This window comes from Drosophila mojavensis, unplaced genomic scaffold (genome assembly GCF_018153725.1).
Source record: "Drosophila mojavensis isolate 15081-1352.22 unplaced genomic scaffold, ASM1815372v1 contig_74, whole genome shotgun sequence".
Taxonomy (NCBI): domain Eukaryota; kingdom Metazoa; phylum Arthropoda; class Insecta; order Diptera; family Drosophilidae; genus Drosophila; species Drosophila mojavensis.
In genome coordinates, this window is record NW_025318899.1 from 22,163,058 (window position 1) to 22,189,882 (window position 26,825).

The 26,825-nt window shown below is 43.0% G+C and overlaps 7 protein-coding genes and 3 non-coding genes across 14 annotated transcripts; 4 read left to right on the forward strand and 6 right to left on the reverse strand.

Moving 5' to 3' along the window:
* LOC6583296 (bifunctional peptidase and (3S)-lysyl hydroxylase Jmjd7) lies at window positions 1-1,377 on the forward strand. The gene has a single exon (XM_002008933.4). It carries the CDS (start codon window positions 175-177, stop codon window positions 1,135-1,137), a length of 963 nt encoding a protein of 320 aa, XP_002008969.1. The 5' UTR covers window positions 1-174; the 3' UTR covers window positions 1,138-1,377.
* Window positions 1,307-8,637, reverse strand: LOC116803661 (putative uncharacterized protein DDB_G0271606). Of its 3 annotated transcripts, XM_032731306.2 has the most exons (10): window positions 8,107-8,636; window positions 7,575-7,683; window positions 6,917-7,320; window positions 6,766-6,864; window positions 5,019-6,708; window positions 4,706-4,956; window positions 4,058-4,578; window positions 2,312-3,482; window positions 2,189-2,278; window positions 1,307-2,126 (listed from the first exon to the last, which is right to left on the reverse strand). In XM_032731306.2, exons 1-10 carry the CDS (start codon window positions 8,377-8,379, stop codon window positions 1,533-1,535), a joined length of 5,202 nt encoding a protein of 1,733 aa, XP_032587197.2. In that variant the 5' UTR covers window positions 8,380-8,636; the 3' UTR covers window positions 1,307-1,532. The 3 variants fall into 3 exon arrangements, with proteins under 3 accessions (XP_032587197.2, XP_043866098.1, XP_032587198.2); XM_044010163.1 differs by having other exon boundaries at window positions 2,189-3,482; window positions 5,028-6,708; window positions 8,107-8,637; XM_032731307.2 differs by having other exon boundaries at window positions 2,189-3,482.
* A 192-nt stretch (window positions 8,638-8,829) lies between these two features.
* Window positions 8,830-10,078, reverse strand: LOC6583298 (uncharacterized protein DDB_G0271670). The gene is made up of 3 exons (XM_015162806.3): window positions 9,943-10,078; window positions 9,665-9,726; window positions 8,830-9,575 (listed from the first exon to the last, which is right to left on the reverse strand). The coding sequence occupies exons 2-3, from the start codon at window positions 9,710-9,712 to the stop codon at window positions 8,916-8,918; spliced, it is 708 nt and encodes a 235-aa protein (XP_015018292.1). The 5' UTR covers window positions 9,713-9,726; window positions 9,943-10,078; the 3' UTR covers window positions 8,830-8,915.
* Window positions 10,079-10,437: 359 nt separating this feature from the next.
* Window positions 10,438-16,153, forward strand: LOC6583299. Its single transcript, XM_032731070.2, has 7 exons — window positions 10,438-10,536; window positions 10,598-10,813; window positions 10,874-11,310; window positions 11,377-11,602; window positions 15,009-15,248; window positions 15,308-15,798; window positions 15,858-16,153. Coding segments are annotated over exons 1-7 (1,836 nt in total). The 5' UTR covers window positions 10,438-10,535; the 3' UTR covers window positions 16,083-16,153.
* LOC6583300 (peritrophin-48) lies at window positions 12,175-13,708 on the reverse strand. The gene is made up of 4 exons (XM_002008937.4): window positions 13,600-13,708; window positions 13,369-13,515; window positions 12,497-12,933; window positions 12,175-12,435 (listed from the first exon to the last, which is right to left on the reverse strand). Coding segments are annotated over exons 1-4 (810 nt in total). The 5' UTR covers window positions 13,601-13,708; the 3' UTR covers window positions 12,175-12,210.
* Window positions 16,154-16,869: 716 nt separating the features above from the next.
* Window positions 16,870-24,232, forward strand: LOC6583305 (homeobox protein 5). Of its 3 annotated transcripts, none has more exons than XM_032730922.2 (3): window positions 16,870-17,365; window positions 21,964-22,724; window positions 22,792-24,232. In XM_032730922.2, the coding sequence occupies exons 2-3, from the start codon at window positions 21,985-21,987 to the stop codon at window positions 23,573-23,575; spliced, it is 1,524 nt and encodes a 507-aa protein (XP_032586813.1). In that variant the 5' UTR covers window positions 16,870-17,365; window positions 21,964-21,984; the 3' UTR covers window positions 23,576-24,232. The 3 variants fall into 3 exon arrangements, with proteins under 3 accessions (XP_032586813.1, XP_002008975.1, XP_043865334.1); XM_002008939.4 differs by having other exon boundaries at window positions 16,871-17,365; window positions 21,961-22,724; XM_044009399.1 differs by having other exon boundaries at window positions 16,888-16,984; window positions 21,961-22,724.
* Window positions 18,246-18,318, reverse strand: Trnav-aac. Its single transcript has one exon. It is a non-coding gene; the product is annotated as a tRNA-Val (tRNA).
* On the reverse strand, window positions 18,802-18,874 carry Trnav-aac. The gene has a single exon. It is a non-coding gene; the product is annotated as a tRNA-Val (tRNA).
* On the reverse strand, window positions 21,070-21,142 carry Trnav-aac. The gene has a single exon. It is a non-coding gene; the product is annotated as a tRNA-Val (tRNA).
* Window positions 24,233-24,388: 156 nt separating the features above from the next.
* On the forward strand, window positions 24,389-26,715 carry LOC6583306 (nitric oxide synthase-interacting protein homolog). Its single transcript, XM_002008940.4, has 3 exons — window positions 24,389-25,221; window positions 25,284-25,392; window positions 26,530-26,715. Exons 1-3 carry the CDS (start codon window positions 24,473-24,475, stop codon window positions 26,599-26,601), a joined length of 930 nt encoding a protein of 309 aa, XP_002008976.1. The 5' UTR covers window positions 24,389-24,472; the 3' UTR covers window positions 26,602-26,715.
* The last annotated feature ends 110 nt before the right edge of the window (window positions 26,716-26,825 follow it).

The following is a 26,825-nucleotide window of genomic DNA, read 5'->3' on the forward strand; positions in this document are numbered from 1 at the left end:
TTTCTTAAGCAATATTAGCAATTGTATAGTTAGTGACAATATTACGTTTTCTTAATTCACCGGCAATGTATACTCAACATAGTTTGCTTTTTAAGACATCGATACCAAGTGCATAACTTTGTTTTTCATCGATTAACTCAAACACTTATCGATCTGTACCTGAATGCCATCGGCATGGCTCAAACTCAAATTGAGACAGCTATAAAACTGCTGCTTCAGGAAGCCCAAGAGCTATGCATTGGTGGACAAATAACGGAACTACAACAGCTGCCAACTGCCTTAGAGTTCACGCGGGACTACTATGCAAAGAACGCACCTGTTGTCGTACGTCAGGCGGTTGCCCATTGGCCTGCAGTGCAGAAGTGGACGCCGGATTATTTGCAGACTACTCTGAATGACAAAGTTGTGGATGTAGCTGTTACACCCAATGGCTATGCTGATGGTCTGGCCACACAAGATGGCGAAGAGTACTTCGTGCTACCGCTAGAAACGCAAATGCCTCTATCTGAGTTATTGGAACGTCTCGATGATCCAATGGGAGCTGTGCACTACATTCAGAAGCAAAATTCCAATTTCAGTCTTGACTTTCCGGAGCTGGCTGGTGACATTATGCCGAGTGACTTGGATTTTGCCCAGCAGTGCTTCAACAAGGAACCGGATGCAGTCAACTTCTGGTTGGGCGACGAGCGGGCCATCACCTCCATGCACAAGGATCCCTACGAGAATCTTTATTGCGTAATTTCCGGGTACAAAGATTTCATATTGCTGCCTCCGCATCAGCTTTGCTGCGTGCCTCGTGGCAACTACCCCACTGGCGTGTACAAGCGAAAATCCTGTGGGCAGTTCGACATAGATCCTTTGATTGAGAACGACGAAGTTCTGCATACAGAATGGGTTAGCATTGATCCATTAGCTCCGGACTTGGCCAAATATCCCCAGTATAGCAAGGCGCGTCCCTTACGAGTACGTGTTCATGCGGGAGATGTGCTCTATTTACCCAACTACTGGTTCCATCATGTGCGCCAGAGTCACAAATGCATCGCCATCAACTTTTGGTACGACATGGACTACGACAGTCGCTATTGCTACTATCGCATGATGGAGCAGCTCACCAGCCAAACAGATCTAAACAAATAGCTAAGTACCGGAGCTCATTCCAAACCAATTGTTTGTTACATTTGTAAGCCAATTAATAAATGAAAGAAACCCCAAAGGCTGGTCCACAAATTCGATGGGATTCCATTCACTCCAGAAGCCGCAGCTAATTAAAGGGTTGAGCTCCCAACAAATTTGTTTGTGTTTTAGGTGTACATTTATAATTTAATACAAAATAAAAACAAAGTCGAAAATGGGCCGCCCATTGCGGCTAGTAACTAATTTTGTTAGTTCATATGGGTGATGTCATATGGAATATGGAATATGTATATGAGTATATAATTGCATATATGTATGCATATGTATGCGGATAGGTTGGGAATGTTGACTGGGTGGGTCCCCTCTAGTGATCTAATAGCTAACTAACTTTACTCGATTTAATCTAAACTGATATTCTGAGTTTCTTGAGCTGCCGCTGCGCTGGCCTCCTCCTCCGGATTCTCATTGTTCTCACACTCTGTATCGCCCCCGTTTAGCGTAACCTTTTTCTGGTCTGCCTCGGCCAGGTCGGCATCATTGTTGGAATCCTGCGAGTTCGACTGAGCACGCACGCGTTTATTGACCTGCTTTTTGGAAGGAGCCTTTGGCTCCTTACTTTTCGTACTGGACATGCTGCCGGTGTCGGCTGACTGCTGCTCTACCACAAAAAGCTGCTCCAGATAGGTGCGATACCAAAGCAAGAACTCGTCGCGCTGCCTTGGCATGTCCAACTTCTTAATCTTAGCATAAAAGCGCTTGGGCGAAATGAGCGGCGAGACAGCATTTGGTGTCCAGCTGGCGGCCGAGTTTTGGGCCGCATTTGCCGTCAGCTTGGAGACCTCAGCCAGCAGTGAATCGTTGATGATTGTGTTGTTATGCGTCTGGTTACGTATGCGTTTGATTATGTACTCAATAAGCTCGTGATCCGGCGATATGTCAAGACTAGCCGATGGAGGCGTGGCGGGTCGTTCAATGACCACCTCAATGATTTGCTTTAATGAAAAAGGCACGAGCTATGAGCAGCTGAGGCAGTGCATGAGCTTTGGCTACTTACATCATCGTTGTCCAACGGTGCAGGACCAACGCCAGCTGCCTCTGAGTATTCAGTTCCTGAAGCGCCTTCTATTGCTGCTGCTGCTGCTGCTGCTGCTGCTGCTGCTGCTGCTGCTGCTGCTGCTCCAGATGCAGATCCAGTTGCTGCCGCAGCTGCAGCAGCTGTTGACATTACCTGCAATGGTAGACTATTGTCATCCTCTGGCCGGTCGCTGATAGATTGAGCCTGCGGCGATTCAGTGCCACTCTCCGTGGCCTCTGTTGACTCATTTGAAACGGCATTCTCTGCCGGCGGGGCACTGGGCGCCTGACCCTGGTTGAGGGTCTTGCGCAGGCTATGCACTTCATTATACAGTTGCTGTTCGCCTAGCTGCTGCTGCAACTGTTGCTGCTGTTGTTGCTGCTGCTCGAAGAGAGTTTCTAGTCGTCTGTAGACATCCTCCTTGATCGACTCGTAGAACTTTGTGGTAAATTTGTCATTTTTCAATGCATTCACTAGCAAATTGCGATTCAGTTCCTCTGAAGCCGTCTCCTCTGTGCCTTGTTCCAGCATCGCATTCGATTCATCTGGCGGCACGACGGACTCCTGTGCTGTGACATTGTACACGGGAGCAGCTGGCGGAGCTTGCATCGCCGGCGGCTCTGGTAGCTCATAGTCCATGTATTGAGCAGGCAGCTCGAAATCGAAGCGCAGATGGCGCTGCTGCAACGGGGTTAGAGACACCGCCGACGTGGTCGGCTTAGCCGGCACCTTGTTGCGCTGGTACAGCGGACTGTTCACATTCATGTTGAAGAAATTGGAGGAGCCAGCCGTTAGCTCCTGCAAGGAAGTCTCCTCGTCGCGCAGCGTTGGCATTGGACGCCGGCGATTGCGACGTCTGCCTCCGCTGCTGCCGAATATTGAGGAATCATTATTATCATCCTCCTCCACATCATCCTCTTCTCCATGAGCATTATTGCGCCAGTCTTGATTGCTGCTGCTACTGTTGTTCAAATTGTTGCTGCTGCTGCCGTTGAGCAAATGTTGTTGCTGCTGTGGCTGCGGCTGTGTCTGCGGCTGCTGTTGTGGCTGCTGAGGCGTGGCCTCATAAAAGTGACGATGTGACTGAGCCTGTTGCTGTTGTTGTTGCTGCTGCTGCTGTAGCATCATGCTGCTGGTGGAGCTGCGTGCAGTGTGCGGCAGATGGGTCTGAAAATAGCTGGGACGCTGGCGCTGGCGCTGTATTTGGCGATATTGGTGCTCCACATTGAGTTCCTCGTTGCTTTTGTTAGATAGCAGATTCTGGCGAGTATAGCTGCAAAGCGCACAGATATTAATGGGTTAATAAAAGCGAGCAATCAAACAAAAAGTATTTAATGTGCAAAGTAGAATAACATTCTAAAAATTAGTATTAATAAAACCAAGTCTATTCCAATTAGAGCTACTCTAGATGTAATTCTGAACAACTTTTGGGTTATAGCATTGCTTTTACTCGATCAATTTAATAGGCAGTGAGGATTAAAAAAGAATTTAGTTATTCAAAAAAAAAAAAAAAAATGAATACTCAAGTTAATAGAATTAGTTGAACTCAATTGAAACGCATTTCAAGTATAATCGATTAGAATCTCGTAAATGTTTTCTTCTCTCTACTTACTTATGTCGTAGTGTTTTGAGAAATTTGATTAAAAATAAAAATAAATCAAAATTATTCATATCTTTTTTGTCGTGGCACTTCGTTCTATGTATTTGTTTTTATTACTTTGGCAAGGATTATAACTTAACAGCTCTTTGGTTCCTAGTTCTCAATCGATAGAAGTAAATAAACAATTGCCTAATCCGTACGAAAGAACGCGACACCACATGAAATATGTGTATTGTATGGCGCTTTACCTTCGGAAGTTGTCCCAATAGTTGTTCGCCCGGTTGCCCGGTGGCACCTGGTTGTTCAGAGTGGGTGGCGGCACCGCATCCTCCGGCAGCGAATGCAAATTGTTCGCATGCTGGTTCTGGGTGCGCAAGTTGGCATTATTCTGGTGTATGGTATTGTTGTGATGATTCATGAATATGGGTGCCGGAGCGGCGCGATACGAGAGCGGCGACAGCGGCGTCTCATTGTTGTAGTGCGTTGGTGGCGGCGGCGGTGGTGGCGGTGGCGCCGCATTGTTCAAATAGGTCTGTGCCTGATGCGGATCGCTGCCGCTGTAGATATTGTTGCGATGACTGCTGCGCTGATAGTTGCTAAAGGCGCTCTGATGCGAGGAGCCGAAATTATACAGTTGCTCCGACTGGGCGCGAGCGCTGGCGCCCAGGCACAGGTTGTTCGGTGCCAGACCGCCAGCGATAGGCGGAACGGACTCCGAGCGCAGACTATAGGCGTGCTCCTGGCACGATGCGTTCAAACGTTCCTGCAACTATTCAAATGAAAAGAGAAATCACGTTTAAAACACAATCAAAACCAATGGTATGTTATACAAAAGGTCATTAAAATCTCTGCACAATCTGGCTATTACTGGTTGCATTAGTTAGCTTTACTCTCACCGAATGTATCTGACTGTTGAGACTGTCAATTTCACGCTGCTGATGCCACAAAGTCTGATTGCACTGGCAGACCGAGTTGATGAGCATCTGCTGCGTCTGCATGAACTGCTGCAAGAGCACTGCGTCGGGCGTTTGGTTGACACTCGAAGCCTGCGAGGAGGCAGCGACCCCCGGTGCAACTGGAGCACCTGTTGGCGTTGCTGGCAGATAGCCAGGCTGCGAATGCCAAGTGTTGGTCGTATTGTGCGTGTCTGCAAATAAATGAGTGGCTCAATAGAAGTGACTAGTGAATAATTGCTGGCGGATTGCTTACTCCACATGCCTTGAACGGGTGCCATTGGCGGCGGCATATACTGGGATCTAGTGCTGCTCGACGGTATGCTATCATTGCCCAGGGAGAGGCTGTCAATCGTCAGATTCAGATCGTCTTCATTGTTTGACATGGAGTGAGCATTGGGCGTAGTTTGTTGTTGCTTGAGTTGTGTTCGTCGCTGTTGTTCATGTTGTTGTTGCTGCTGCTGTTGTAGTTGTTGTTGCTGCTGTTGTTGTTGCAGCTGTTGCTGTTGCTGTTGCATCTGCTGCAGTTGCTGCTGTTGCTGTTTCTCCACAACGGTTATGGTCGAGGCAGTTCGTTTTAATGTAGCCGAAGACGAAGCGCGCAGTTGGGTAAAATATCTATCGCTGTCGGTGTCATCATTGCCCTCATCATCAGCCTCCGAAGTGGTGTTGGTGTTGTTGTTGTTGCTGCCGCCATTGTGACAGTTGCTGCCATGGCTGTTCATAAAATGGGCTTCATACTCGCGTTGCTTTTTCTCATATTCCTGTCGCAATTTCTCGCATTGTGCCCGCAACTCATTGCGCGTTTGTAACTGGATTCGCCTTTTTGTTTCATCCTCCTTCTGCTCCTCCTCCTCATCCTCCTCCTGCTCATCTTCTTGAGGACGCTGTCGAAGGGGCGTTGGAGTCAGGCTGTGACGCTGCAGCGCCTCGTCCCCCATCTGTACCGCAGCTGCTGCCTGCCTCTGGCGGCGCTCAATTTCAGCCTTTAGTGCCGAAATGCGATCACGCTCCTGCTGCAATGTGGCTGCCTCAGCGCGCAACTCGGAGCTAACGCCGTCTAATGCCTGCACACGCTGCGTAATGTCCCGAGGTCGTTCTTCGTGTCGCTCAACGCTGCGACGCTCCAAGGTCTCACCGATGTCGGATGTGCCAGCTTCTATCTGAGTAACGGTATTCAGCATGCTCTTCAGCCTGTTCATTTGTGCCTTCAGCGCCTCAATGTCCGCCGTCTTCTGATCAATCATATTCTGAGCGTGTTGAGCACGCTGAGCGGCATTGACTGCCTCCTGTCGCAAAATGGGAACATTGCGTTGATATTCCACAGGGACAATGCGCTCATTGGTGGGCTTAGCCTGCTGCTGCTCTTGCTCCTTCTGCTTCTGCTGCTTTGGTGGTGTCTGCTCTCTTGGAGTGCTCGTCTCCTGGCTGGAAGCACGAACGGCCTGCACCCGCTCTTTGGCCTTTCGATTGATGCTGGTTAGCTCATTGACCAATTCACGCATATCCTCTCGCTGCGCCCGCAATGATTCAAGTTTCTCCTGCAGCGCCTGCTGCTCGGCCAAAATCTCTGGACCATCGTCGCCCAGCACGCTGCTTAGCTCGTTTTGATTGTGTATAAAAGCCGTGAGATTCTTCATACGCCCCACAAGCGAGGCCATATCGTCCTGCACCTGTTGTACGGATTCATAGTTGGGCGCATCGCCGTTGCCGTTATGCGCAAGATGTGCGCTGTGTTGACGCAACTGCTCCATTTCGTTGAGATGCGTTTTGGCCATGTTTTGTATTTGTAGCAGCTTCTGCTGCTCATCCTGCAAGTGTTGCATATTGCGATTGGAGGCATCTAGCCGCTGTTGTAGCTCATCAAAACTGGGCGTTGTATCTGGTGTTGGTGTCTCCAGAACGCTATGCAGTGACTGTATGGACTGGGCGCGATTGTCGCTCATCTGATAAGAGTTTACCCATGATTTTGAACTCTTGCAAATATATTGATCATTACATACCTCACTCAATGCAACATCCTCCAGGCTAGTCGAATTGACAACGCCCTCATCTTTGTCGCTGGCACTGGGATTGATTTCATGCACCATATTGCTTAAATACTGTAGTAATGTAATATTAGATTGATTCAACAATAGATTGCCATCTGCTCACCTCGATAACACTGCCTGCTGCCTGTTGTTGTCCGCTGCCGCTATTCCAGTTCTCATCCAAGCCGAGCAAAGTGCGCAACACTTCGATTTGCGAGCGTGTCGAGCTCTGCGCTGAGACCCCAAAGAGACGATGAATCACAGTTTGCAGAGCTGTGGGCGCCTGGGAGTTGCTGGCAATTGCACTCGTGCTGCTAGTGCTTGTGGGCTGTTGGTCCTCGTTGCCGTTAGTCGTGTTGGGCGTGACAACGCCTACTGTGGCATTGGGTGTCGTTGGCTGACGCAGACGCAGCACAGCTGCTGCTACGGGCTGTGGCTGTGGCTGGGGTTGGGGCTGCTGCTGATGCTGCACTCGCTGCACTGGACGCACAGGGAAGCAATAGCGCTGATGCTGTTCCTGTAGCTGATCTGTGAAAGGCACACAAAATTGAACACATACATATATGAGAAATTCATGCAATGACGCAGTCAAAACTGGCCAGTTGCCCACGGTGCGATCGATGCGAAAGGCCCTCTCCGTGGGCGTTTATTTTCGTGCGCAACGTTATATTTAGAATATGAACTAGCGCACATTTTATGTGAACAGTAAAAACCTCCACCCAGGTGCGAACGGAGAGGTAGAGACAGATATCGGTATTTGGTTTTCATGTGCTTAAACTTACCTGTTGGATCGTAGCTATGTTCCGCGGCCAATTGACGCAGCGCCTCGCGTTGCTCTTGCTGCTGGCTGCTGTATTGGGTTTTTGCAGTTGTGGCACGCTCCAGCAGATCCTTGAAGCAACAACAAATGAATATTAGCAATAGACTTAGTATCAGAAAGGCAGCAATTTTGTTGCTTTCTGTAAATTTCGATGTGCGCCACAGGGAAGGTCGTCTGTATTACTGAAACAGCGCCGAGACTTTTCGAGCATTTTGGTCGAAGAATGAGTGTGAAAAGTATTTTTAAATGCAAGAGCGCAGCGCCAAGTGGCTAAAGAAGAGAGAGCACTCGCGCAAATGGATCAGCTCGTGAATTGGGCGTCATGGCAACATGAATGAAAACAGTATATATAACAATATAAACAAGCCGGCTGCATAATTTTCCGGTTGCTGTCCATGATAAAAAAAATTAGCAGCCGCAATTGATGTGATTAACTCAGTAATATATACTTTAGATATACACATTTTCTTTAACTATTCTAAATGAAAACTTACGTATAGAGTCTTGCATGTGCCGCGTTGCAGTCGCGCCGCAATGTCCTCGTCCCGCTCCCTCTGCTGCTGTTCCTGCTGCTGCTTGATTAGGGAAGAATTGCGAGCACGACTGGTGCTCGATCTGGTTGACGTCGTAGACGGCGTTCTATTGAGACTTGCCGGCAATGTTGCGCCTTGTGTGGTTGTTGTTACTTGTTTGGGTACTGCGCCGGTGCTACGATTTGTATCACATTCGTTTTTCATTATTATCTTTACGGGCGGTGTCGGCGCCATCAGAAAATATATATGTACATATACAGCTTGCACAGTTATCAATAATAAACTAACACTGACTGGATACGCGGCAGCTGCTGTATCAATCAGTTGTTTTATTCACTTTTAACTAAGTTGACCGAACAGTTTTCATATATAGATTGCTAACAGAATTATTTACACAATATAAATCGCTTTGACTAATACAATTTACACAAGCATAAGGCGAATCAGAATATTTTTTACAAGCAAACAGCTGCGTCCTGTCAGATAGTGATGTGTTATTTATTATCGATAGCTGACCGCAATAGCGATTATTATTGCAATACATTGTGAGCTGCACAAATCGATAATTTAAATGCAATGAAATATGCAAGGCGCGCGTTAATAATCATTTAACATGAATTTAAAAATCTATTCCCATTTAAAAATAGTACACTAAATATAAATTTAAAATATAAGTAGAATAAATCTAATTTGAGCAATTTTTATTTCATACATGTATACATAGGTTATTCAGCAAGTGAGTTGTATTTATATTCAATATAAGTATTATTCTATTTGCTCTGCTTGCGCTGTATAATTTCCTCCTTCAGTGCTTTAATACGCAAACGTTCCGCACGCAAACTTTCCTCTTGCCCACGCAAATCACTTGTGAAATCCGTGACCATATTGATCATTGCATTTAGGAGCTCCGCATTGTCCGGAGCAGTTTGAGATGTGGATGATTCAGTTCCAGATGATAAAGCGCTTTTGCTAGTGCTACTCTTCGTGCTGGTGCTGCTGCTGCTGGACTGCACAGATTGTGATGACATGGTTTGTTTACTCTCTTGCACCGTCGACGATGATGATGATTTGGACTCCATGCTAGATATATGTTCCTCAATGCGCTTTGTCGAATCGGTCATATGCTGAACTCGCTTGAATTGCGCCTTCAAATTTGCAATTTCCGCCAGCTTTTCCTGCAGATAGTTTGCCGTTTCTTCTTTGTCCTCCTCAGTAGCTGCATGGTCTCTTTCTTCAGTTGCTACGCTTTCCGCAGTAGCGAGTGAGGACTGTGAGGACTGTGAGCCAGAGGTTACAACGCTCACGGATTCCTGCTCCCTGGTGGCAATTCTCAATTGCTGGCGCTGGGCGCTTAGGCGTGTCAGTTCCGCCTGCAGCTGGCGATGCTCCTCCTGCATCTCTTCCAACTGACGATTGGAAGCAGCCAACAGCTATGACAAAACATTATGAAATGTATTATTATGCATGTATTAGTACCTATTATTACCGACGATCATGTTTCATTTGACTCAATTTTTACCTCGCTCAGTGCGGCATTATCTTGGGGCTTATTCAGTTCGTTGACCATTATGTGGACCGTTCCTTGAAAGAAAAATCTTTTTGTTTAGCTGCCGGTTATAATTGTGTTTTTCAAATATATTCACACACACATGCACATAGACACACACACATGAGTAATTAGAGATCCCAAAGCTATAAATAACACATTTTCGACTTTGTGGTAATATTTGTGTCAATCAACATGACAGTCTTCGGTAGGCCCTCATTTGGAAAACAAAAGCAATTATATAAACTTACAGAACGGAATGTGTACAGGCGCTGCACTAGAAATTCAAAATTATGTTCAAATAGCTATATATGCTATGTTTTATATATCTTTTCTTTGCCTAAACAATGCGCTCGTTCAGATGCCAATTTTCCTACTAAATGACTGAGCCGAAAATGAAAATATTTTATACGATAATTTATATACATACACCCATGTGTGTACACACATATATACACATCTATAATGTGTAGGCAAACCAAATATATTTTTATATATACTCAAGTTCGTGGCGCTCGCCAGGCGGCAAAAGTTTCAGAAGCGAAATCTCTACAAAGAACTCTTCTTATATCTTATGAGCATGCATCTAGTATACAAGCAGAATATCTACGATTTTCCTTCAAAACGGCCTTTAGCTTAGTCACCAGTTCATGACGTGCTGTTATCTTGCAAATTAAAATGTTCTGTTCAGTATAAGAGTCAGGTCTCTCATGGAGCTATTGATAAGGGCTCAATGGTATCTGTTATTGAAATAGGTCGACAGAGCTCGAAGACATTAAACATATAAATTTGGTTGGTGCCGACTAACGACAACAGTTAACTTCGACAAGTGCTGCGATATAGAAGTAAGTAAGCCGGATGTCCTTAGATGTACGACAATGCTTAATAATTTCTCTTCATCGGAAGTGAAATTCGTGATATTTATTGGTTTTTTAGCACTATGTCAATATGTATTGATAGAGGCTCAGCAATTCGAGGCACCAGAACCTGAGGAGGATGACACCGTAACAATATTGAATGGAAGCTCTCTTTATACGGGCAACCTAAGCTTGTGCAATAATGTTGCCAATAGAGTTTTTCTGCCCTATGTGGGAGACTGCAAAAAATATTATCTCTGCTGGGGTGAGAAGAATGTAGGATAGAAAGCCTTTTCTCATTTAAAGAATTATATATTCCTATTAGATGGCGAGGCCATAGAAAAACAGTGCAATAAGAACTATGAGTTCAATGCTCGCAACCAAAGTTGCAGCTATCCAGATAAAGCCAACTGTATGCCCAAATGTGAATCCTATAATCTGACGAGCTTCTGCTACGATCGCACCTGCACCAAATACGTGCTCTGCTATTACGGCATTCCAGTTCTGCGGGAATGCCAAGACGGATTGCAATACAACGCGGAGACGGATCGCTGCGATTTCCCCCAACATGTGGACTGTGTGGACAACGAGTGCATGAGATTGAGTGATGCAACGGAGCTGTTGTACTTACCCAGCAAGGCGTCATGCTCTCAATATTTCCTGTGTGCGAGAGGCGTGGCCGTTAAGTCCTCCTGTGCAAAGGGATTGTATTTCAGTACCAGCTGCAATTGCTGTGATTATCCCAATCGGTCGACATGCACGGTGGGTTTCTAGTGGTATAGAATCAAAGCAATCAATCTGTCATCTTTATGTCAATTATGTATTTAGATTCCAGCATTGCAACGCAACATTCAACCCTTTTCCCGTATGCCTCTGCGAAGCGCTGATGTCATCTGTCCACGTCATGGAGCTCACTTCTACGCCCACAAGTCGAGGCGTGATGCCTATTACTATTGCGTGGAGGGCCATGGAGTTACCTTGGACTGTACGCCCGGATTGTGGTATGATGCAAATGTTCAAGAATGCCGCGAACCCGAAAAGATATTGATGTCTTAAGGCGATTAATAAAAACTAAAAAGATTTGTTTTGAATACAGCAAATATGTATATGTATATCAATTTGCTTAAAGGAGTATCCGAAATATTGGAGAGTTACTGATTTGCTACGTCTTATAATTGATGGAGATATGAGAGATTAACTCGAACAAATGTCGAATGAGTTAACTGCAAAGTTTTTAAGTTTTCATGCCCCAGTGGATATATAGTTAGATATATCGTTAGATAGTCGAACGGTTTTCCTCATTTCTGACACTTTCATCGAGAAGAGGGTATTCAAAATATTCCAAATGTTGAGTATGAGTTCAGAAAAATTAATTCACTCATCTGTTATACCTAACTGTTATACTTGTAGGAGAGTAAATTCTTAAAATCTCATATTAATAGCAAACTTTGCATTTACCTCAGCAGTTTCCCCAACACCCTATTTAATTTCTAGCCTATTCGCTCTTTAGTTCTTTTGTCGCCTGATTTGCAGCAGAGATCAGCGTTTCCCGAACGGCTAAAATTAGCTAATGAGAGTCGCGCCTAGGCATTTGCAATGAGCGTCTATAAACAAAATGCAAACAAATTGGTTGAACTTTAAAATTTATTTTGCTGACATCCTCTAGGCCTTCACGAATTGTGGCTCGCGGCATTCCTCCCGCTCGGCATCGTAGACCAGACCCGGAGTGCAGTCCAGAGTGACGGATTTACCATTAGAACAGTAGTAATAGGCATCCTTGCGGGTCTTGTGGGCAAAGAAGTGAGAGCCCTGGTCGGGGCATGTGATGCCCCCGGAGCGTGGTGGGGCCCTGGAAAATGGCTTAATGTCACGCTGTAGGGTCTCAACCTAAACGAAATTAAAATCCTATTATCGATAATGTTCCATATCTGATAAATAGAACACCTACAGTACAATTGACGTGGGAGGGAAAATCACAGCAGTCGCATTCGGGATTGAATTGAAGGCCACTAGCGCAGGTCTGATTAACTGGCAGACCATCCAGGCAAACATAGTACCTGTCACACTTAGACTTGCTGGCGACGTAAACAATGTTGTCCACATTGTTCTGGCGCACGCACAGATTATCCACACAGTCCACATATTGGGGGAAATCACAACGATCCGTCTCAGCATTGTATTGCAGTCCATCGGCGCACTCACGCAACACCGGCTCCCCGCCAAAGCACAGAACGTACTTGGTGCAGGTGCGATCGTAGCAGAAGGAGCTCAATCCCTGCGCTGGGCATGTGGGCAGGCAGCGCACCTCTGAGACGCCCACACACTGTTGTTTGCGAGCATCGAAGAAGTAGCCACTGCTGCAGCTGCGAGGCACAGCTTTGCCGCCTATCAAAGGTATAAATGTTAAATATATTAGCAGTCAGTTTAATAGCTTAGTAAGTGCGTAAGTAGTTAAATTTACTACTCTTATTCAGGTTGGGAATTTATGTGAGCTAGAGCGAGAAGACCCTATGAATGGGGATATGCATGAATGTTGTGTGTTTGTAATGAATGTCACAATGTGCTCTTAAGCTAGGAATATGTGTGAGTTAGAGTGAGATGCCGCTATTTATATGCAATTTGGTGGATATTGAAATCCACCAAAGCTACAAAGGTGAATGCAAATTTCAGACTATGGTGTGTTTTCCGTATCCACCAAAGTGTGTGTTGCCTACGAGAATGCAAATAATAGTGCAATATTCACCTCACAGCACAGTTTTCAGTGGGCAAATTGTAATATTAGATCAAATATATGTACGTATGGAGTTACATCAAACTTACCGACGCACAGATAGTAGTCGCTACAATTATCGAGACTTGGCAGAAAGAGATTGTCGACCACATTGGAACAAATGTTCACATCAGCTAGTCCAACGCCTAGCAGCGTGGCCAATGAGATCAGTGTCAGCAATTGACTGTATTTTATCACTAATAAAAAAAAATATATATAGAGTTACAGTTAAATTATATAAAATACTACAATAAATATGCCATAGTTAATGTTATACTCACTTTTGTCTGATTATCTCGTCTCGTTTCTAACTGTAACTGTGGGCACCGACTCGAAGGAAACTTCATTTTTATAGGCAGCCATTTTGTTTGAGTTTCGCTTTATCGGCGTTTCATGTTTGTTTTCTACTTTTGGCAATCAATTCAGATACATACGATTATTTTGTTGCTCATCGGCGAAAGCGACACTTATCAGAAAGGAAACACGTTCGAAATTGGTAATTTTTAGCAACAGACTCGGTGCATGAATTCAAATTGGATAGATAAAAAAAAACTCATATCACACGCGACGGCAAAAAATAAAAGTTAGAAGGAAACTCTTAAATTATAAATATCATATTCACAATTCAGGTGTTGGTAAGAGAACTGCCTTATCAACAGCGTTTAGGGCGAGCATATGTAAAGTAAATTTACAGCGTGTAATCTGATGTACTCTGGAAAATTTCAGTAGGAGAAATTGATCGGGGTTATTTATATAATCGAAATTTTAAAGTAACATTTTTAAACTCTGTGTCAAAAATATATGACAAGAATCGAATACTTAAATGATTTAAGTGGGTAGCTCTAAGATTGGAATAAGTATTCTAGACAGTATAGAAATATCATATTATCATTGTATTATATTATCCCTAATTGTTAATATAATTCTAATTCATCACTTATCACTAATAGTTAGTATTTATTAAGTAACTTCTCTAGAAACAAGAATAAAATATATTTTATTTCCTATTTCCCTCGTCACATTCATTTAAATTCATTCAGGCATTCATCCTTACCGTTAGTCAAGGCAGCAAATATTCATACTGAGCTACAATGAATTTATTTTTAATTACTAACTATTTTCACACATGCTGTAATTTGAAAGCTTGACAAACAATTTCCAAACAGACTTTTCCGCTTTTTGAATAGATTACACGTCGAGGGGCTAATCGTGTAGAACTCCTATGGGATCAATGGTACTATAAATGAATATTGACTTCAATTAAAATTTGTTCTTTTTATAGTAAATTAAATCATGAAGAAATACGAAAATAATATAGCTTATATAGCTAATAGTTTGTTAAACAACACATAATTTCTTTTGCCAAAGAGTTAATCAAAAGTATTCGGAGGCAATATACATATTAGACAAGTATAAATCGGCAAATGAATTTTCTGTATCAGGTGGCAAATTAAAAATGTAGTTTTCCTTTGAGAGCCTAGCGCGCGTGCCTAAATGCGATAATGTCGCTTTCCGACAACTCATTAGAAAGAGTCAAAGATATGGAAAAAAGTTAGTTCCCCAGCTATAAAAGCAAACTAAACCGAGAGCTTAGCATAGTTCTTTTCGGGAACTCTTCCTATCAAAGAGTGCGTATTTGACTTATTTTTCAAAAACTTTTCCATTGACTTTTCCCTTTGCTTATTAACAGTGAAATTTCTTTATGGATTGGCATTATTTGGCTTGTTCCAATGCTCGGGAGCAAGAGTGCATTTGAAGCTGACGCCACAGTCAGAGGAGATTGTGGCACCTGATCCAGAAGAAAATGTCATCAAGCCCGATGGTCCTTTCTCCAACTTAGTCGTGAACGACATAAATCTGTGCGCAAATATGGCTAACCAGTCCCTGCTGCCCTACATAGGCAACTGCTCCAGCTTCATCTCCTGCGTTGGTAAGTACGAAATTAGCGCGTAAAGAAATGGACTCTAGCTCGTTGAAAACTCTTTCCAGACGGCAAGGTCGACCATATCGGCACCTGTTATGAAGGAGAGCCCTTTGAAGAGCTCTGCAAAGGAAATGCCACAGATTGTCATCTCGTTTTTGATCAACAGTACCAGGTATGCACCTACAGTGATATTGCCGAGGCCAAGTGCCTGCCCGAGTGTGAAGAATACAACCTTACGAGCTTCTGTTACGATCGCACCTGTACCAAATACGTGCTCTGCTATTACGGCATCCCGGTACTGAGGGAGTGCTACGACGGACTGCAGTACAATGCGGAAACGGATCGCTGCGATTTCCCCGAATATGTGGACTGTGTGGCAAACGATTGTCCTCAAGAGATATCGGTCACGAACATTCGCTATCTGTCCAGCAAGGCGCAGTGCAACAAGTACTTCATCTGCTCCAATGGCATGCCCTGGCCCCAAGAGTGCGCCAATGGCTTAGCCTTCAACCCCGAATGCAACTGCTGTGATTATGCGTCCAAGGTCGAATGCAAGGTAAGTAGCTCATTTTGATGCACTCAAATTCATTCAAATTCAACTCATTGTCTTGACAGGAAACGGTGCAGCAGCGCAATATTCAGCCCTATTCCCGCGTGCCGCCTCGACGCGCTGATATCATCTGCCCGGACACTGGCGTTCACTTCTATCCCCACAACTCGAGACGAGACTCATACTACTACTGCGTGGAGGGACAAGGCATCACCTTGGATTGTACACCCGGCTTGTTATACGACCCCAAGTTGCATGAGTGCCGCGATCCCAAATACGTTCAGATCTAAATGTAATGCCAATTGGTTTAAATATACACGTTACGCATAAGCTTATTATGCAATATAGTATACACACACAATTCAGATTTCATATTTTCAATGATCTTTTAATTACTACTGCTACGTTGATCTGTTATACTCATTTAACAATTGAAATGAGTCTATTGGTTCAGCGATGTCTGTGTTGCAGCAACACTGTTGCTGCCCATTTATTATATTTTTGATATACCAGAGTAGAAATTGGGGTACATACTTGCATTGACAACACAACTATAAATATCAAATACATCTACCTCCCTTACTGATTTACAAAAAAAAAAAAAATCTATATCTAGCAATGTCTTGGATCAGAGTTTCGACCGTGAATGAGTATTGAGCAGCAGTAGCGCCTGAATGTAATGTTCTTGTAGTTTTCATATTACTTTTTCATAATTTCACAAAAGCTCTTTTATCCCAGACTCAAACCATTCTGAATGGAAGCTCCCTCATTGCGCATGACTCGTACAGCTACCGCGTCTTTTGAGAGCAGATTGAGACCCCATTTGTGCAATGACCACCCACTCACACTCACACTCACACACACTTACACCCACACACACACACACACACACATGGAGTGTAACCAATACCGAAAGCAAAAACCAAATGTTGGCAGTCTCTGAATTCGCTTTGCAAGGCAACCAATACACACACGCACACACTTCCACCCACACACATGCACGTGCAGAGAAACACGCTCTATGAAGAAATAATCTTGAATCTGAACTCATGAAAAGTGAAAATGTTTCGCTAGCTGCATTCAGAAATTCAGTTGGCGCTGTCAGTTGGCTGCTGGTCCTTGCGCAGGAGGCAGCAGATAGTCAAAATGCGAGTTTAGAGACGCGCGCAGTGCTTTCGTTAGTGTAAACATAGTAAAAATAATAATTTGACGAACACTTGGCATTCGATATGTGAAATCTCAATCAATGTTTCGTTGCATTTGACAATTTAAGAATTTGGTGTTTGATTCACGTTCGCGTGCTTCAGTCAAGGCTGGCAGAAGGAGACGTTTTTGTTTTTTTTTGTTTGCCAGTTGTGTTTTGTTGTGTGTATCGCATGTGCCAGGTCAGTTGAGCGTTCAAGGACTTTTTCGTGCAACAACAACATCAACAACAACAACAACGACGACGACAACGACATCAACAATAACAATAATAACAATCAATGTGCTTCAAGTATGCAAAAAAAGCAAAAAGAAATGCAAACGAAAACTCTTAGCTGTTAGAGCATAATAGAAAGATAAATAAATACAGGTAAAAGAGTGTTAACAAAAGCCACCCAAATTGGCATGCACTTGAAAATGAAATGCACACCAACACATACATGCATTCACACACACACATACACGGACTCACACACACACCCACACCAAGGCACTCGTATTGCATTGAAACTGTTCGCATTGCTCATACGCAGCGTTCGCCATCAATGAGCAGACAGACAGATAGACAGACAGATAGTCGTGGGAATTATCCAGATAGCTTTAGCACCAAACTGATTTAATGCCGTTGCCTCTGCGTTTTCATTTTCATTTTACGTATTTGGTCTCCACTTTTGCGAATCCACTTCCCGCCAAGCAGAAAACGAAAATGATACAAAAAAGACGCCCGTAAAGGTTAACGGCAAAAACAAACCATCAAATAAAGAAGGTTGAAAAAATTCCAGTTCACAAAGAGTGAGAGTGAATGGCTGGGCCTTACTGCAGGGACTCGTTACCCTTATGTGCGGGTCGCGTAGTTTCCTGTTTTCAATTCTTGCTTTTGTTCGGCATATTTTGCATAGCTTCTCGCATCTGGTAAGCGCCAGTGACACGGAACACTTTTTCTTTCAAAGAAGGCTCACAGGATTGCCTATTGTCTAGACAAAGACTTGTTTGTTAAGTTATTAAGAATTGGCTTACCCGCATAACAGTGCAATGTTGTGCTATATAAAGAATCTTTGAAAATAGAAATGAAATGATTTTGTTGCAAATATAAGTAAAGATTTCCACTACTGTCTATTCATTTAATTTATTTTAATATTTATTATTAAATTATTATATTGAATTTAATTAAAATAAAAAGTTATCCCAAACGTATTTATAAATTAAAATTTGTAAAAATTAAAAAAAAAAAATTAAAAAAAGTTGTCCCCTGTTTCCGCCCGGGATCGAACCGGGGGCCTTCTGCGTGTTAGGCAGATGTGATAACCGCTACACCACGGAAACAGCTGAGGGCTACGGAGCCAGAAATGGCTTTTATGCTTGGCAACATGTGCGTTAGTTGAGTAACATACGAGCCGGCCACAGCCAAACAAAATCAGAAAACGAAAGGAAAACAAAAGAAGTCAAAAATAGAACAAACGCATATAACAATGGCTAAAGATAACGTTGCATATATGTACAAAAATATACGTGTTTGCGCTAATATGCCTACCTGCATAACTAGCTCATTTAGAGCTCAAAGTAAAAGTTTTTGATAGTAAGCTCGGACCAAAGGCTGATTTGTATGTATGTTTGTACGTATGTATATAAATGTTTACATACATATTTATACAACATACAACTTGTTTTTGACCGAACTTGCTTGTATATAAGGGGCTCAATTCAGATAATAGCTGTACAAAAACACGTTATTTTAATTTGAATTAATTTGGTTGACTGGACATCTATTAAAATCTTCAAATTAAGTTTTGAAAAAAATTTGTTATCTGTTTCCGCCCGGGATCGAACCGGGGGCCTTCTGCGTGTTAGGCAGATGTGATAACCGCTACACCACGGAAACAGTTGAGTTGCGTCCGGCAAAATAGTCTAGCTAACCAAAAACATTTCCAAATCTATTTCAATTATTCAAATCACATTTTGCCTGCGGCTATTTTAAAGGCATTTTGGAATGCGACCAAATGATTTGCCGATTTTTTATTGTTTTTTATTGCGGCTAAACACAGCGAGGAGCTGCCAAAAAGCTGATAATAGAAATATGGGCACGTTGAGTGAACAATTTATACATACACACACTCACAAATGTATGGACACACGTAAATATGCACGCATACGTGCTGCCCATTCATAGAGAAGCACAAATTCTACGTAAAATGTGTATAATTTTGTTTAAAAATGTATTAGTTTATACAGTTTATACAAAAGACGTCAGTCAGCATTTCTGATCATGAGCTGATTGAATTCCCCCTCGAAGGTCACAATATTGTGTTTTACTAGATACAATCTAAAAGTTTGCATTGTTGAGCGCTGCTAATCAAGGCAAAAAGACAAAGCATGAAAGGAAGTGTGAACTGAAATTTGAACCCTTTGCTGGGGTCAATTCCTAAGTAGTTGGTTTAAACAAAGGAAACTTTCAGTGTGAATGCCGAAAAGCATGCTGTTAAATAGCTGAAATTCGATCAAACCAAGTCAATTTACATTGGTAATTGTAAGTGCTCAGCTATTGTTTCATTAATTTCAAAATCACTTAAGGTAATTGAAGCTGAAAAACGAAATTCTAGAAACTGCAAAATTAAACAAAAACTGTTTAAGGAGCTGGAGGTCAGGGATAACACAAATACAATGCATACACAATGCATTGAACCTTGGATCAGCTGGTAGGAGAGACAGAGAAAAAGCAAGAGAGAAACATCTCTAGAGGGACAACGAAAGAAAGGGGTGGGGAAGGGATAGGCGACGAGGGTGTCAGAAACTGAGCAATTGGCTGAAATGAACCTATCAAGCGGTTGTCCAAAATGTCTCTTTTAAATACGAGTATGTATATTTTATGACTTTTGCTCGCATTGCTCTAGTATTTATTTATTCGCCAGTGCGTTCAGCTCTGAATGCGTTGTGTAACTTTTCTCGCCCAAGAAGTCGTTGACAAAGCAAAGCATTGAACTTTGAACTTTCAGAGAGTCCGGGGACTCGGACGCAATTCGGAGCCGGACTCCGAATTGAATTACCACAGCAGACAACAAATTAAAGACGAATAATTTTTTAGCGCCATTCTTTAAATGACGTTCATTTTATCAATTGTCATAAAGAACTCTATATATATATATTTATTTATTTATATATGTATGTAAGTAAGGACGTTTATCTCTTTATATGATTTTTTGTTGTAATTGTTGATTGGCCGAGACCGCAAAAACCACAGAGCAGACCAACATCCCGGCTAGTGGGACCTGTGGGAACAGTTCAATGAACAGCTGAGCAAGTTAAGCAAGTTAAGCGGCAAAGCAAATGTAAACATTGTCTATACACAAAGTGAACGGTGGGACAATTTTCGCGAATTGGTTTATATTTTTGAATATAAATTGCAACTGATAAAGTCAAACGGTAAACTAAGAGAGAATATTGCAGGTGATTGCCTTATGGTTGTGTTGAGGCATTGTGTTAGAAGCTTCAATGTGTGTAAATAAAATGTAGTATTTACATATTTAAATATTTATTATATATACTTACATACATATTCACATTTGTATATGTTATATACATTCCATTTGATACTTGGCTAAAATTAATTTGAATTTATATTTTTATAGACAGTTAACTGAAGTATTCGCTTCGTTATGGGATCTTCGTCAACTAATATTATTTATTTTTAATAATTATTTATTATTATTTGAGGAACTCAATATGCCACACTTAAGCCGTTATCTTCTTTGATAGCTTCATTGAAAGCTATACTGATTTCGGTGTACAGTAAATACAGATAATAATTACACATTTGAAATTGATTGAATATTGAATAAAACATCATAATTTGGGCTTTAGTTTTATTTAGCAATTTTAAAAACAGTCATTTTGTTAGGGTACCCTGGTGTGGGCTATACGAGTGGAACTATTGCCTACAGACAATAAAATATCCACAAAAATTTATATTTAAATATTTGTTATATAAAAGCTAATACATCAACAAAGATGTCAGTTCGTTATTTCAACAATTTTGTAAAGCTTATATCAAATAAAATGACAAAAAACTGATTTTGCATCTGTTTCCGCCCGGGATCGAACCGGGGGCCTTCTGCGTGTTAGGCAGATGTGATAACCGCTACACCACGGAAACAGTTGAAATTATCACAGAAAAATAGCCGCTTTGACAAACTGTTCAAGTATCTAAATTTTTTCAAAATTGATATTATTGATTTATTTATAACTTATCATATTAAATTGCGAATAGAATAATCTAGCACTTTAATCAAAGTCCACTGTGCGACTATTCCCTCTGTCTTTGTCTCTGTCTCTTTAACACTTTCTGTGGCTGCCATCCATGACCCCCGGCACTTACTTTGTTCATTTTTGGCGCGCTAAGCTTTTGTGTTAAGTTTTTTGAGTTTGCCAGCTCTTCTTCTGCTGTCAATGACACGGGAAGTGAAAGGACTCCCAAAATGTTGCTGTTGCCGTTGTTGTACTTGTTGTACTTGTTGTTCTTGTTGTTCTTGTAGCTATTACCATTTGGGGGTTATTTGATCAGGCAGCAACCTTTGTTCAGCGCTTACCTATGCAGTTGCTCTGATGGGGAAAACGTTTGGGGCTGCTGCTGCCTTTTTTGTGGGGTAGTTGAACTTGAAATCTCGCACAAAGAGGAAACAGCAGACAGACTTGGAGTGCAGCATAATAAAAAGCATTGGGCACGTTTCCTGTTTAGCTATACATCTATGTATGTATGCGTGTCGGCATGTGCGTGTGTGTGTTGTGTGTGGGTGTGTGTGTGCGTCTCTGTGTGTAAGAGAAATTCCTTCTTCCGTCTAGGCGAGGAGACACAAAGCCAAATGAGTCATGCGCTTTGTCTGGGCTTAAGAGGCGACCGCCCCAAACCAAACTCCCAGCATTAACTTGAAATAAGTTTCGCGTCAATCTGCTAACATAAGTTTCTACTTGCAGCAGTCGTCGAGTGCTCGCAGCGAGATGCATTTCTGGATTGATAAACGCTCGCAGCAATGCGGCTTTGGGCGCTCACGTGTCGCGGCTTCGCTGTCGCATGCGGGCGGCGGCCTCAGCTACGGCCATCCGCCGCGACGCAGCAAGTCCAGCAGCAACAGTGCCAACAATGTGGCTGGCAGCAGCGGCAGCAGTGGCAGCCACAATCAGGCGCTGGCCTCGGTGCACCGCGGCCCGGCGCCCTATGGGGGCGACTGTCAGTCGTCGGGCGCGGGCACCAGCCGCCAGTCCGCGCATTATGCGAGCAGCAACAATAATGCACATGCCAGTGTCCAACAGCAACATCAGCAGCTGCTGCACCACAGCAGCAACAATAACAACAGCAATGTCGGCATGGCAACAACAACCACTGCCAGCAACAACAACAATCCGAGCGGCACCGCCTCATCAGCGGCTGTGCTAACGGGCAGCGGGACGATTGTGCCGCTGGTGGCGCATGGCTCGCATTATCATCAGCACAGCAGCACGCGCTATCAGCCAAGACCACAGCATCATCATCAGCAACAGTTGCAGCAGCTGCAGCACCAACACCAGCTACAACAGCAACAGCAGCATCACTATAGCTACAGCTATCATCATCCTCAATTTGGCAACATGGCGGTGCCCGTAAGGCAATATGACCAACACCACCAACACCAACACCAGCATCAGCAGCAGCAGCAGCAACAGCAACACCACCAACATCAGCAACATGCAGGCGTCTACGCGTAAGTAATTTTGATTGATGCTAAATTAATTAATTATTTACTTTGCCCTAAATATTTGATACATCAGGGACGATGCCTACAGCGCCTACCATCATCACCACAGCAGCAACAGCAACAGCAACAGCTGCAACAACACCAACAACAGTCGATATGCAACACCGCGTCGTCACAATTCCAGCAGCAATATGCGCCATGCCACTGTCACAGCATCAGCGGCAGCAGCAGCAGCAGCAGCTGCTGCAGCAACAACAACAGCATCGGTCTCGGCTACAGCCACGCCCATACCGCCCACGCAAACACAGACGGGGGTCCAGAGCAACCAGCTGCAGCAGCAGCATCACGCACTGCTGCAACATGCCGATTCGCAGCTGCTGCCCAGTCATCTGAAGTGCGGCATGTGCGCCTCGCTGGTGCTGGCCTCGGTGTTTGTGGCCGGGGCAAAGTTCTACTTTGATCACCAGGGCACTGGCCTGGAGGTGCTTATATTTTGCGCATTCTCGGCCACTTTCTTTCTGGCCGCCTGCATGGTGTCGCTGTGCCGCATACCCAAGGGCCTGCTACCCAGCAGCAGCAGCGGCGGCCGCGGCGGCAGCAACAGCCGCAGCGATGCACGCGCCGTGTGCCACAGCCGTGGCGGCAATGCCACCAGCTGCATGCTGGAGCTGAATGATGTCAGATATCTGGATGAGCGACAGGTGGAGGTGAGTGCGGAAACGGCGGCAGCAGCAGCGGCCGGGCCACCGCCATATCATATAGCAATATTGTTGCCAGAACAGACGCCGACGGCGCTGGGCAAACAGGTGCCACTGGATGAGTCACCGCCGCCGTCCTATGATAAGATACTCGTTTAGTCTAGATCTCGGCTTGTTGGGGATAGCGCTTTGGTTTTCGTTTAGGAATTGAGCGTCAATTTCAGTTAAGAGCCAACTGTAAACCCAATCCAACATACCAAATACTTTTGCTCAATATTTTTCTAATGATAACGATATCAAGAACAAATTTATATATACATATACACGGCAAAAATGACATTTGCAACTAGATATACATATATACACATACATATATATACATACACATATATCTATACATATATATATATGAAGTAAAATATATTTTTAAGCTCCAATTAATATTTTTACACTTTGAACTTTCTAATCCAAAACACCCTCACACCCACACACACACCCTCGAACCCCAAGAAATTTCCAGACTCTCTACTATGTATCATTTTTGTTCTGTGATATGCTCAAAAGAAAATCATACGAAATAATCCATTAGAGACAAAGCAAAGCGAAATAGATAAACCAGATTATATAGAAAATAGTTGCCATATAATATAGTAATCTGTGAATATGTAAAATATTCAACTAAATACACATCAAGCAGCTACAACAGTATTATTAGTCGGTAGTCATTTAAGTAACAACTACTCATACTCTCACGTAAATAAATAATGTCAAAGTGCAATATAATACAGATAAATAAAGAACGAATTAATTACAAAATACAATTTGGATTTTCAATATTCATATTTAACGGCTGCTGTTTTATGGATATCGATAATACATAAGTCGCACGGCATTTTTATCTTGCGCGTGTGGTAACACTGTCGGAGCGGCTGCCTCTGTTACGATACAGCTATCGATAGTTCAGTGTTGCCACATATCTAGATAGATATCGCAAATCACATTTGTAATCGACTGGCATTTGTTTATTTACATATTTATTTGTAAAAATAGTCGAAAATGACTCGTCACGCACGTAATTGCACCGCCGGAGCTGTTTACACGTACAACGAGAAGAAACGCGATGCAGCTGAATCCGGATATGGCACAAATGCCAAGCGCCTTGGCAAAGATTCAGTGAAATCTTTCGACTGCTGCTCGTTGACTCTGCAGCCGTGCAGAAATCCTGTGGTCACTAAAGACGGCTACCTCTTCGACAAGGAGGCCATTCTGCAGTACATTATCACCAAGAAGAACGAGTACAGCCGCAAGCTGAAAGAGTACGAGCGCCTGCGTCGCATCGAGGAAAACGAAGTGACCCAGGAAGCCAATCAAAAGCAACTGGCTCGCATGGAGAAATTCGTGAATGCCGAGAAGCCAACCACGACTCCCGCACACAAGCCGAACACAACATTGTTCAAGTCCACAAAGTTGGATGATAAGCCCAGCACATCGTCAGCAGCCAGTGCCAGCTCAGCCAGCTCCATTTCCAACATGACCAACGGACACGAGACGAAGCTGCCCAGCTTCTGGCTGCCCTCCGAGTGCCCCAATGCAGGCGTTGCCAAAGCGCAGGCACCCGATCCTACCATCTATTGCCCCGTCTCACAGAAACCACTTAAAGTCAAGGATCTAATCGATGTCAAATTCACACTGCTCAAGGATGGCGACAACAAACGTTCACTCATTGCCAAGGAGGCGCGCTACATGTGCCCCATCACACACGATGTCCTTAGCAATGCGGTGCCCTGTGCCGTGCTGCGTCCCACGTGAGTTGAATTGAATCTAAAATTGGCATATAAATATATGTAGATTTCGTCTGGATTTGCAGTGGCGATGTGGTTACGATGGAATGCGTCGAGAAGCTCATACGCAAAGACATGATTCATCCCCTCACCGACCGCAAGCTTAAGGAAAAGGACATTATTCCACTGCAACGTGTAAGTAAATCTATTGGGAATTTTTTACCTTATGGGAATTCTTTTGCTTACATTGAAAATGTGAAATCTGTAAATGTATGTAACAGGCAAAAGGCAAAAGGTGTGGCAGTATATATATTCTTAATCAGGGCGACGAACTGAGACGATTTAGCGCCTGTCCGTTATTGCAAATCATTTATAAAATTACATATGCTATATAGCTTTTATATTTCCTCTAAGGTCTTCCTTGAAAAATTTCTTCCAAGTCTTTAATGCTTAGCTGAACGATCACACCTTTCACTTTACTTGACTTTACTGCACTGCACGATTGACCTCCACCAGGCCTGGGTGACTAAAGAAATGCTGCAGCTGCTGCTCTATATATGGGGCGACTCTCACTCAAACACTGAGTCGCTCTGAAATGCTGAGCCCTTCGTCAGGTAGGCTTCGTGCAGTCGGGCTTTAAATTACCAATGGGAGCGCTCTTTGCTTGCTGCTCTCTGCATTCTAACTTCGCTTCACTCAAATATGTATACCAAATGAGTACTGCTGCATACTTATAGAGAACTTAAATGATCTTCTATAGCTCTTCGTCCCTTCTTCTTTTTCTTCGTGTGAGATGTTTTTTTATGAGTAGATAGATATACAGACGCTGCTCAAGAATATATATGCTTGATAAGCTTAAATGTTGATATGCTAAATAGCTTATGTACATTAATATATTTAATTATTAGATTGCATAGACAGCAGCTCTTTTTTCTATTCTATAGTTCTCTTAAGGACTAAACCCTGTGCATAGTCTGCTGGATTTCTAATTATTCCATTCCATAGGCATTTTCAATGGGATTTGTAGACAGTACAATTGATGAATTGTAGACACAGTTGTAGAAAATCTTAAATACCAGAAAACTGATTTATAAAGTATGCCTCGATTCAGATAGACATCTAGATATTGTAAAATGCAATAAACAATACGAAATTATTCATCAATGCGCTTTTTGTAGAGTATGCTGCAGTTTACACTGTAAACCAACACTAAACGACTAAAGCATTCTTAATTACTCTCTCTAATTAAAATAGAAAGCTTAAGCTAAATGTATAAAATTGATTTATAAATACATATATATATTTATTTATTTATCTTTTTTGTTCTTCCAGGGCGGAACGGGTTATTCATTTACCAACGACAATCTGCAAGCCAAGGAGCAGCGACCGATGCTGCAGGTTTAAGCCCAGTACGAATACAAATTAACCAATTAGTTTAATAGTAAAGATTTTAAAGCTGAGAATATAATGTTCATTATTTGTGCAAAATATCATGCGATATATAATTTTGTGAACATACATTTTAAAGCTCTTTTAAATATTTATTAAATATGCGTTTCAGTTAGAGCTAGAGTTAATAGACATTTTTGCTGCAACCTTGACACACTCTTACCCTAAAAAGAATCATG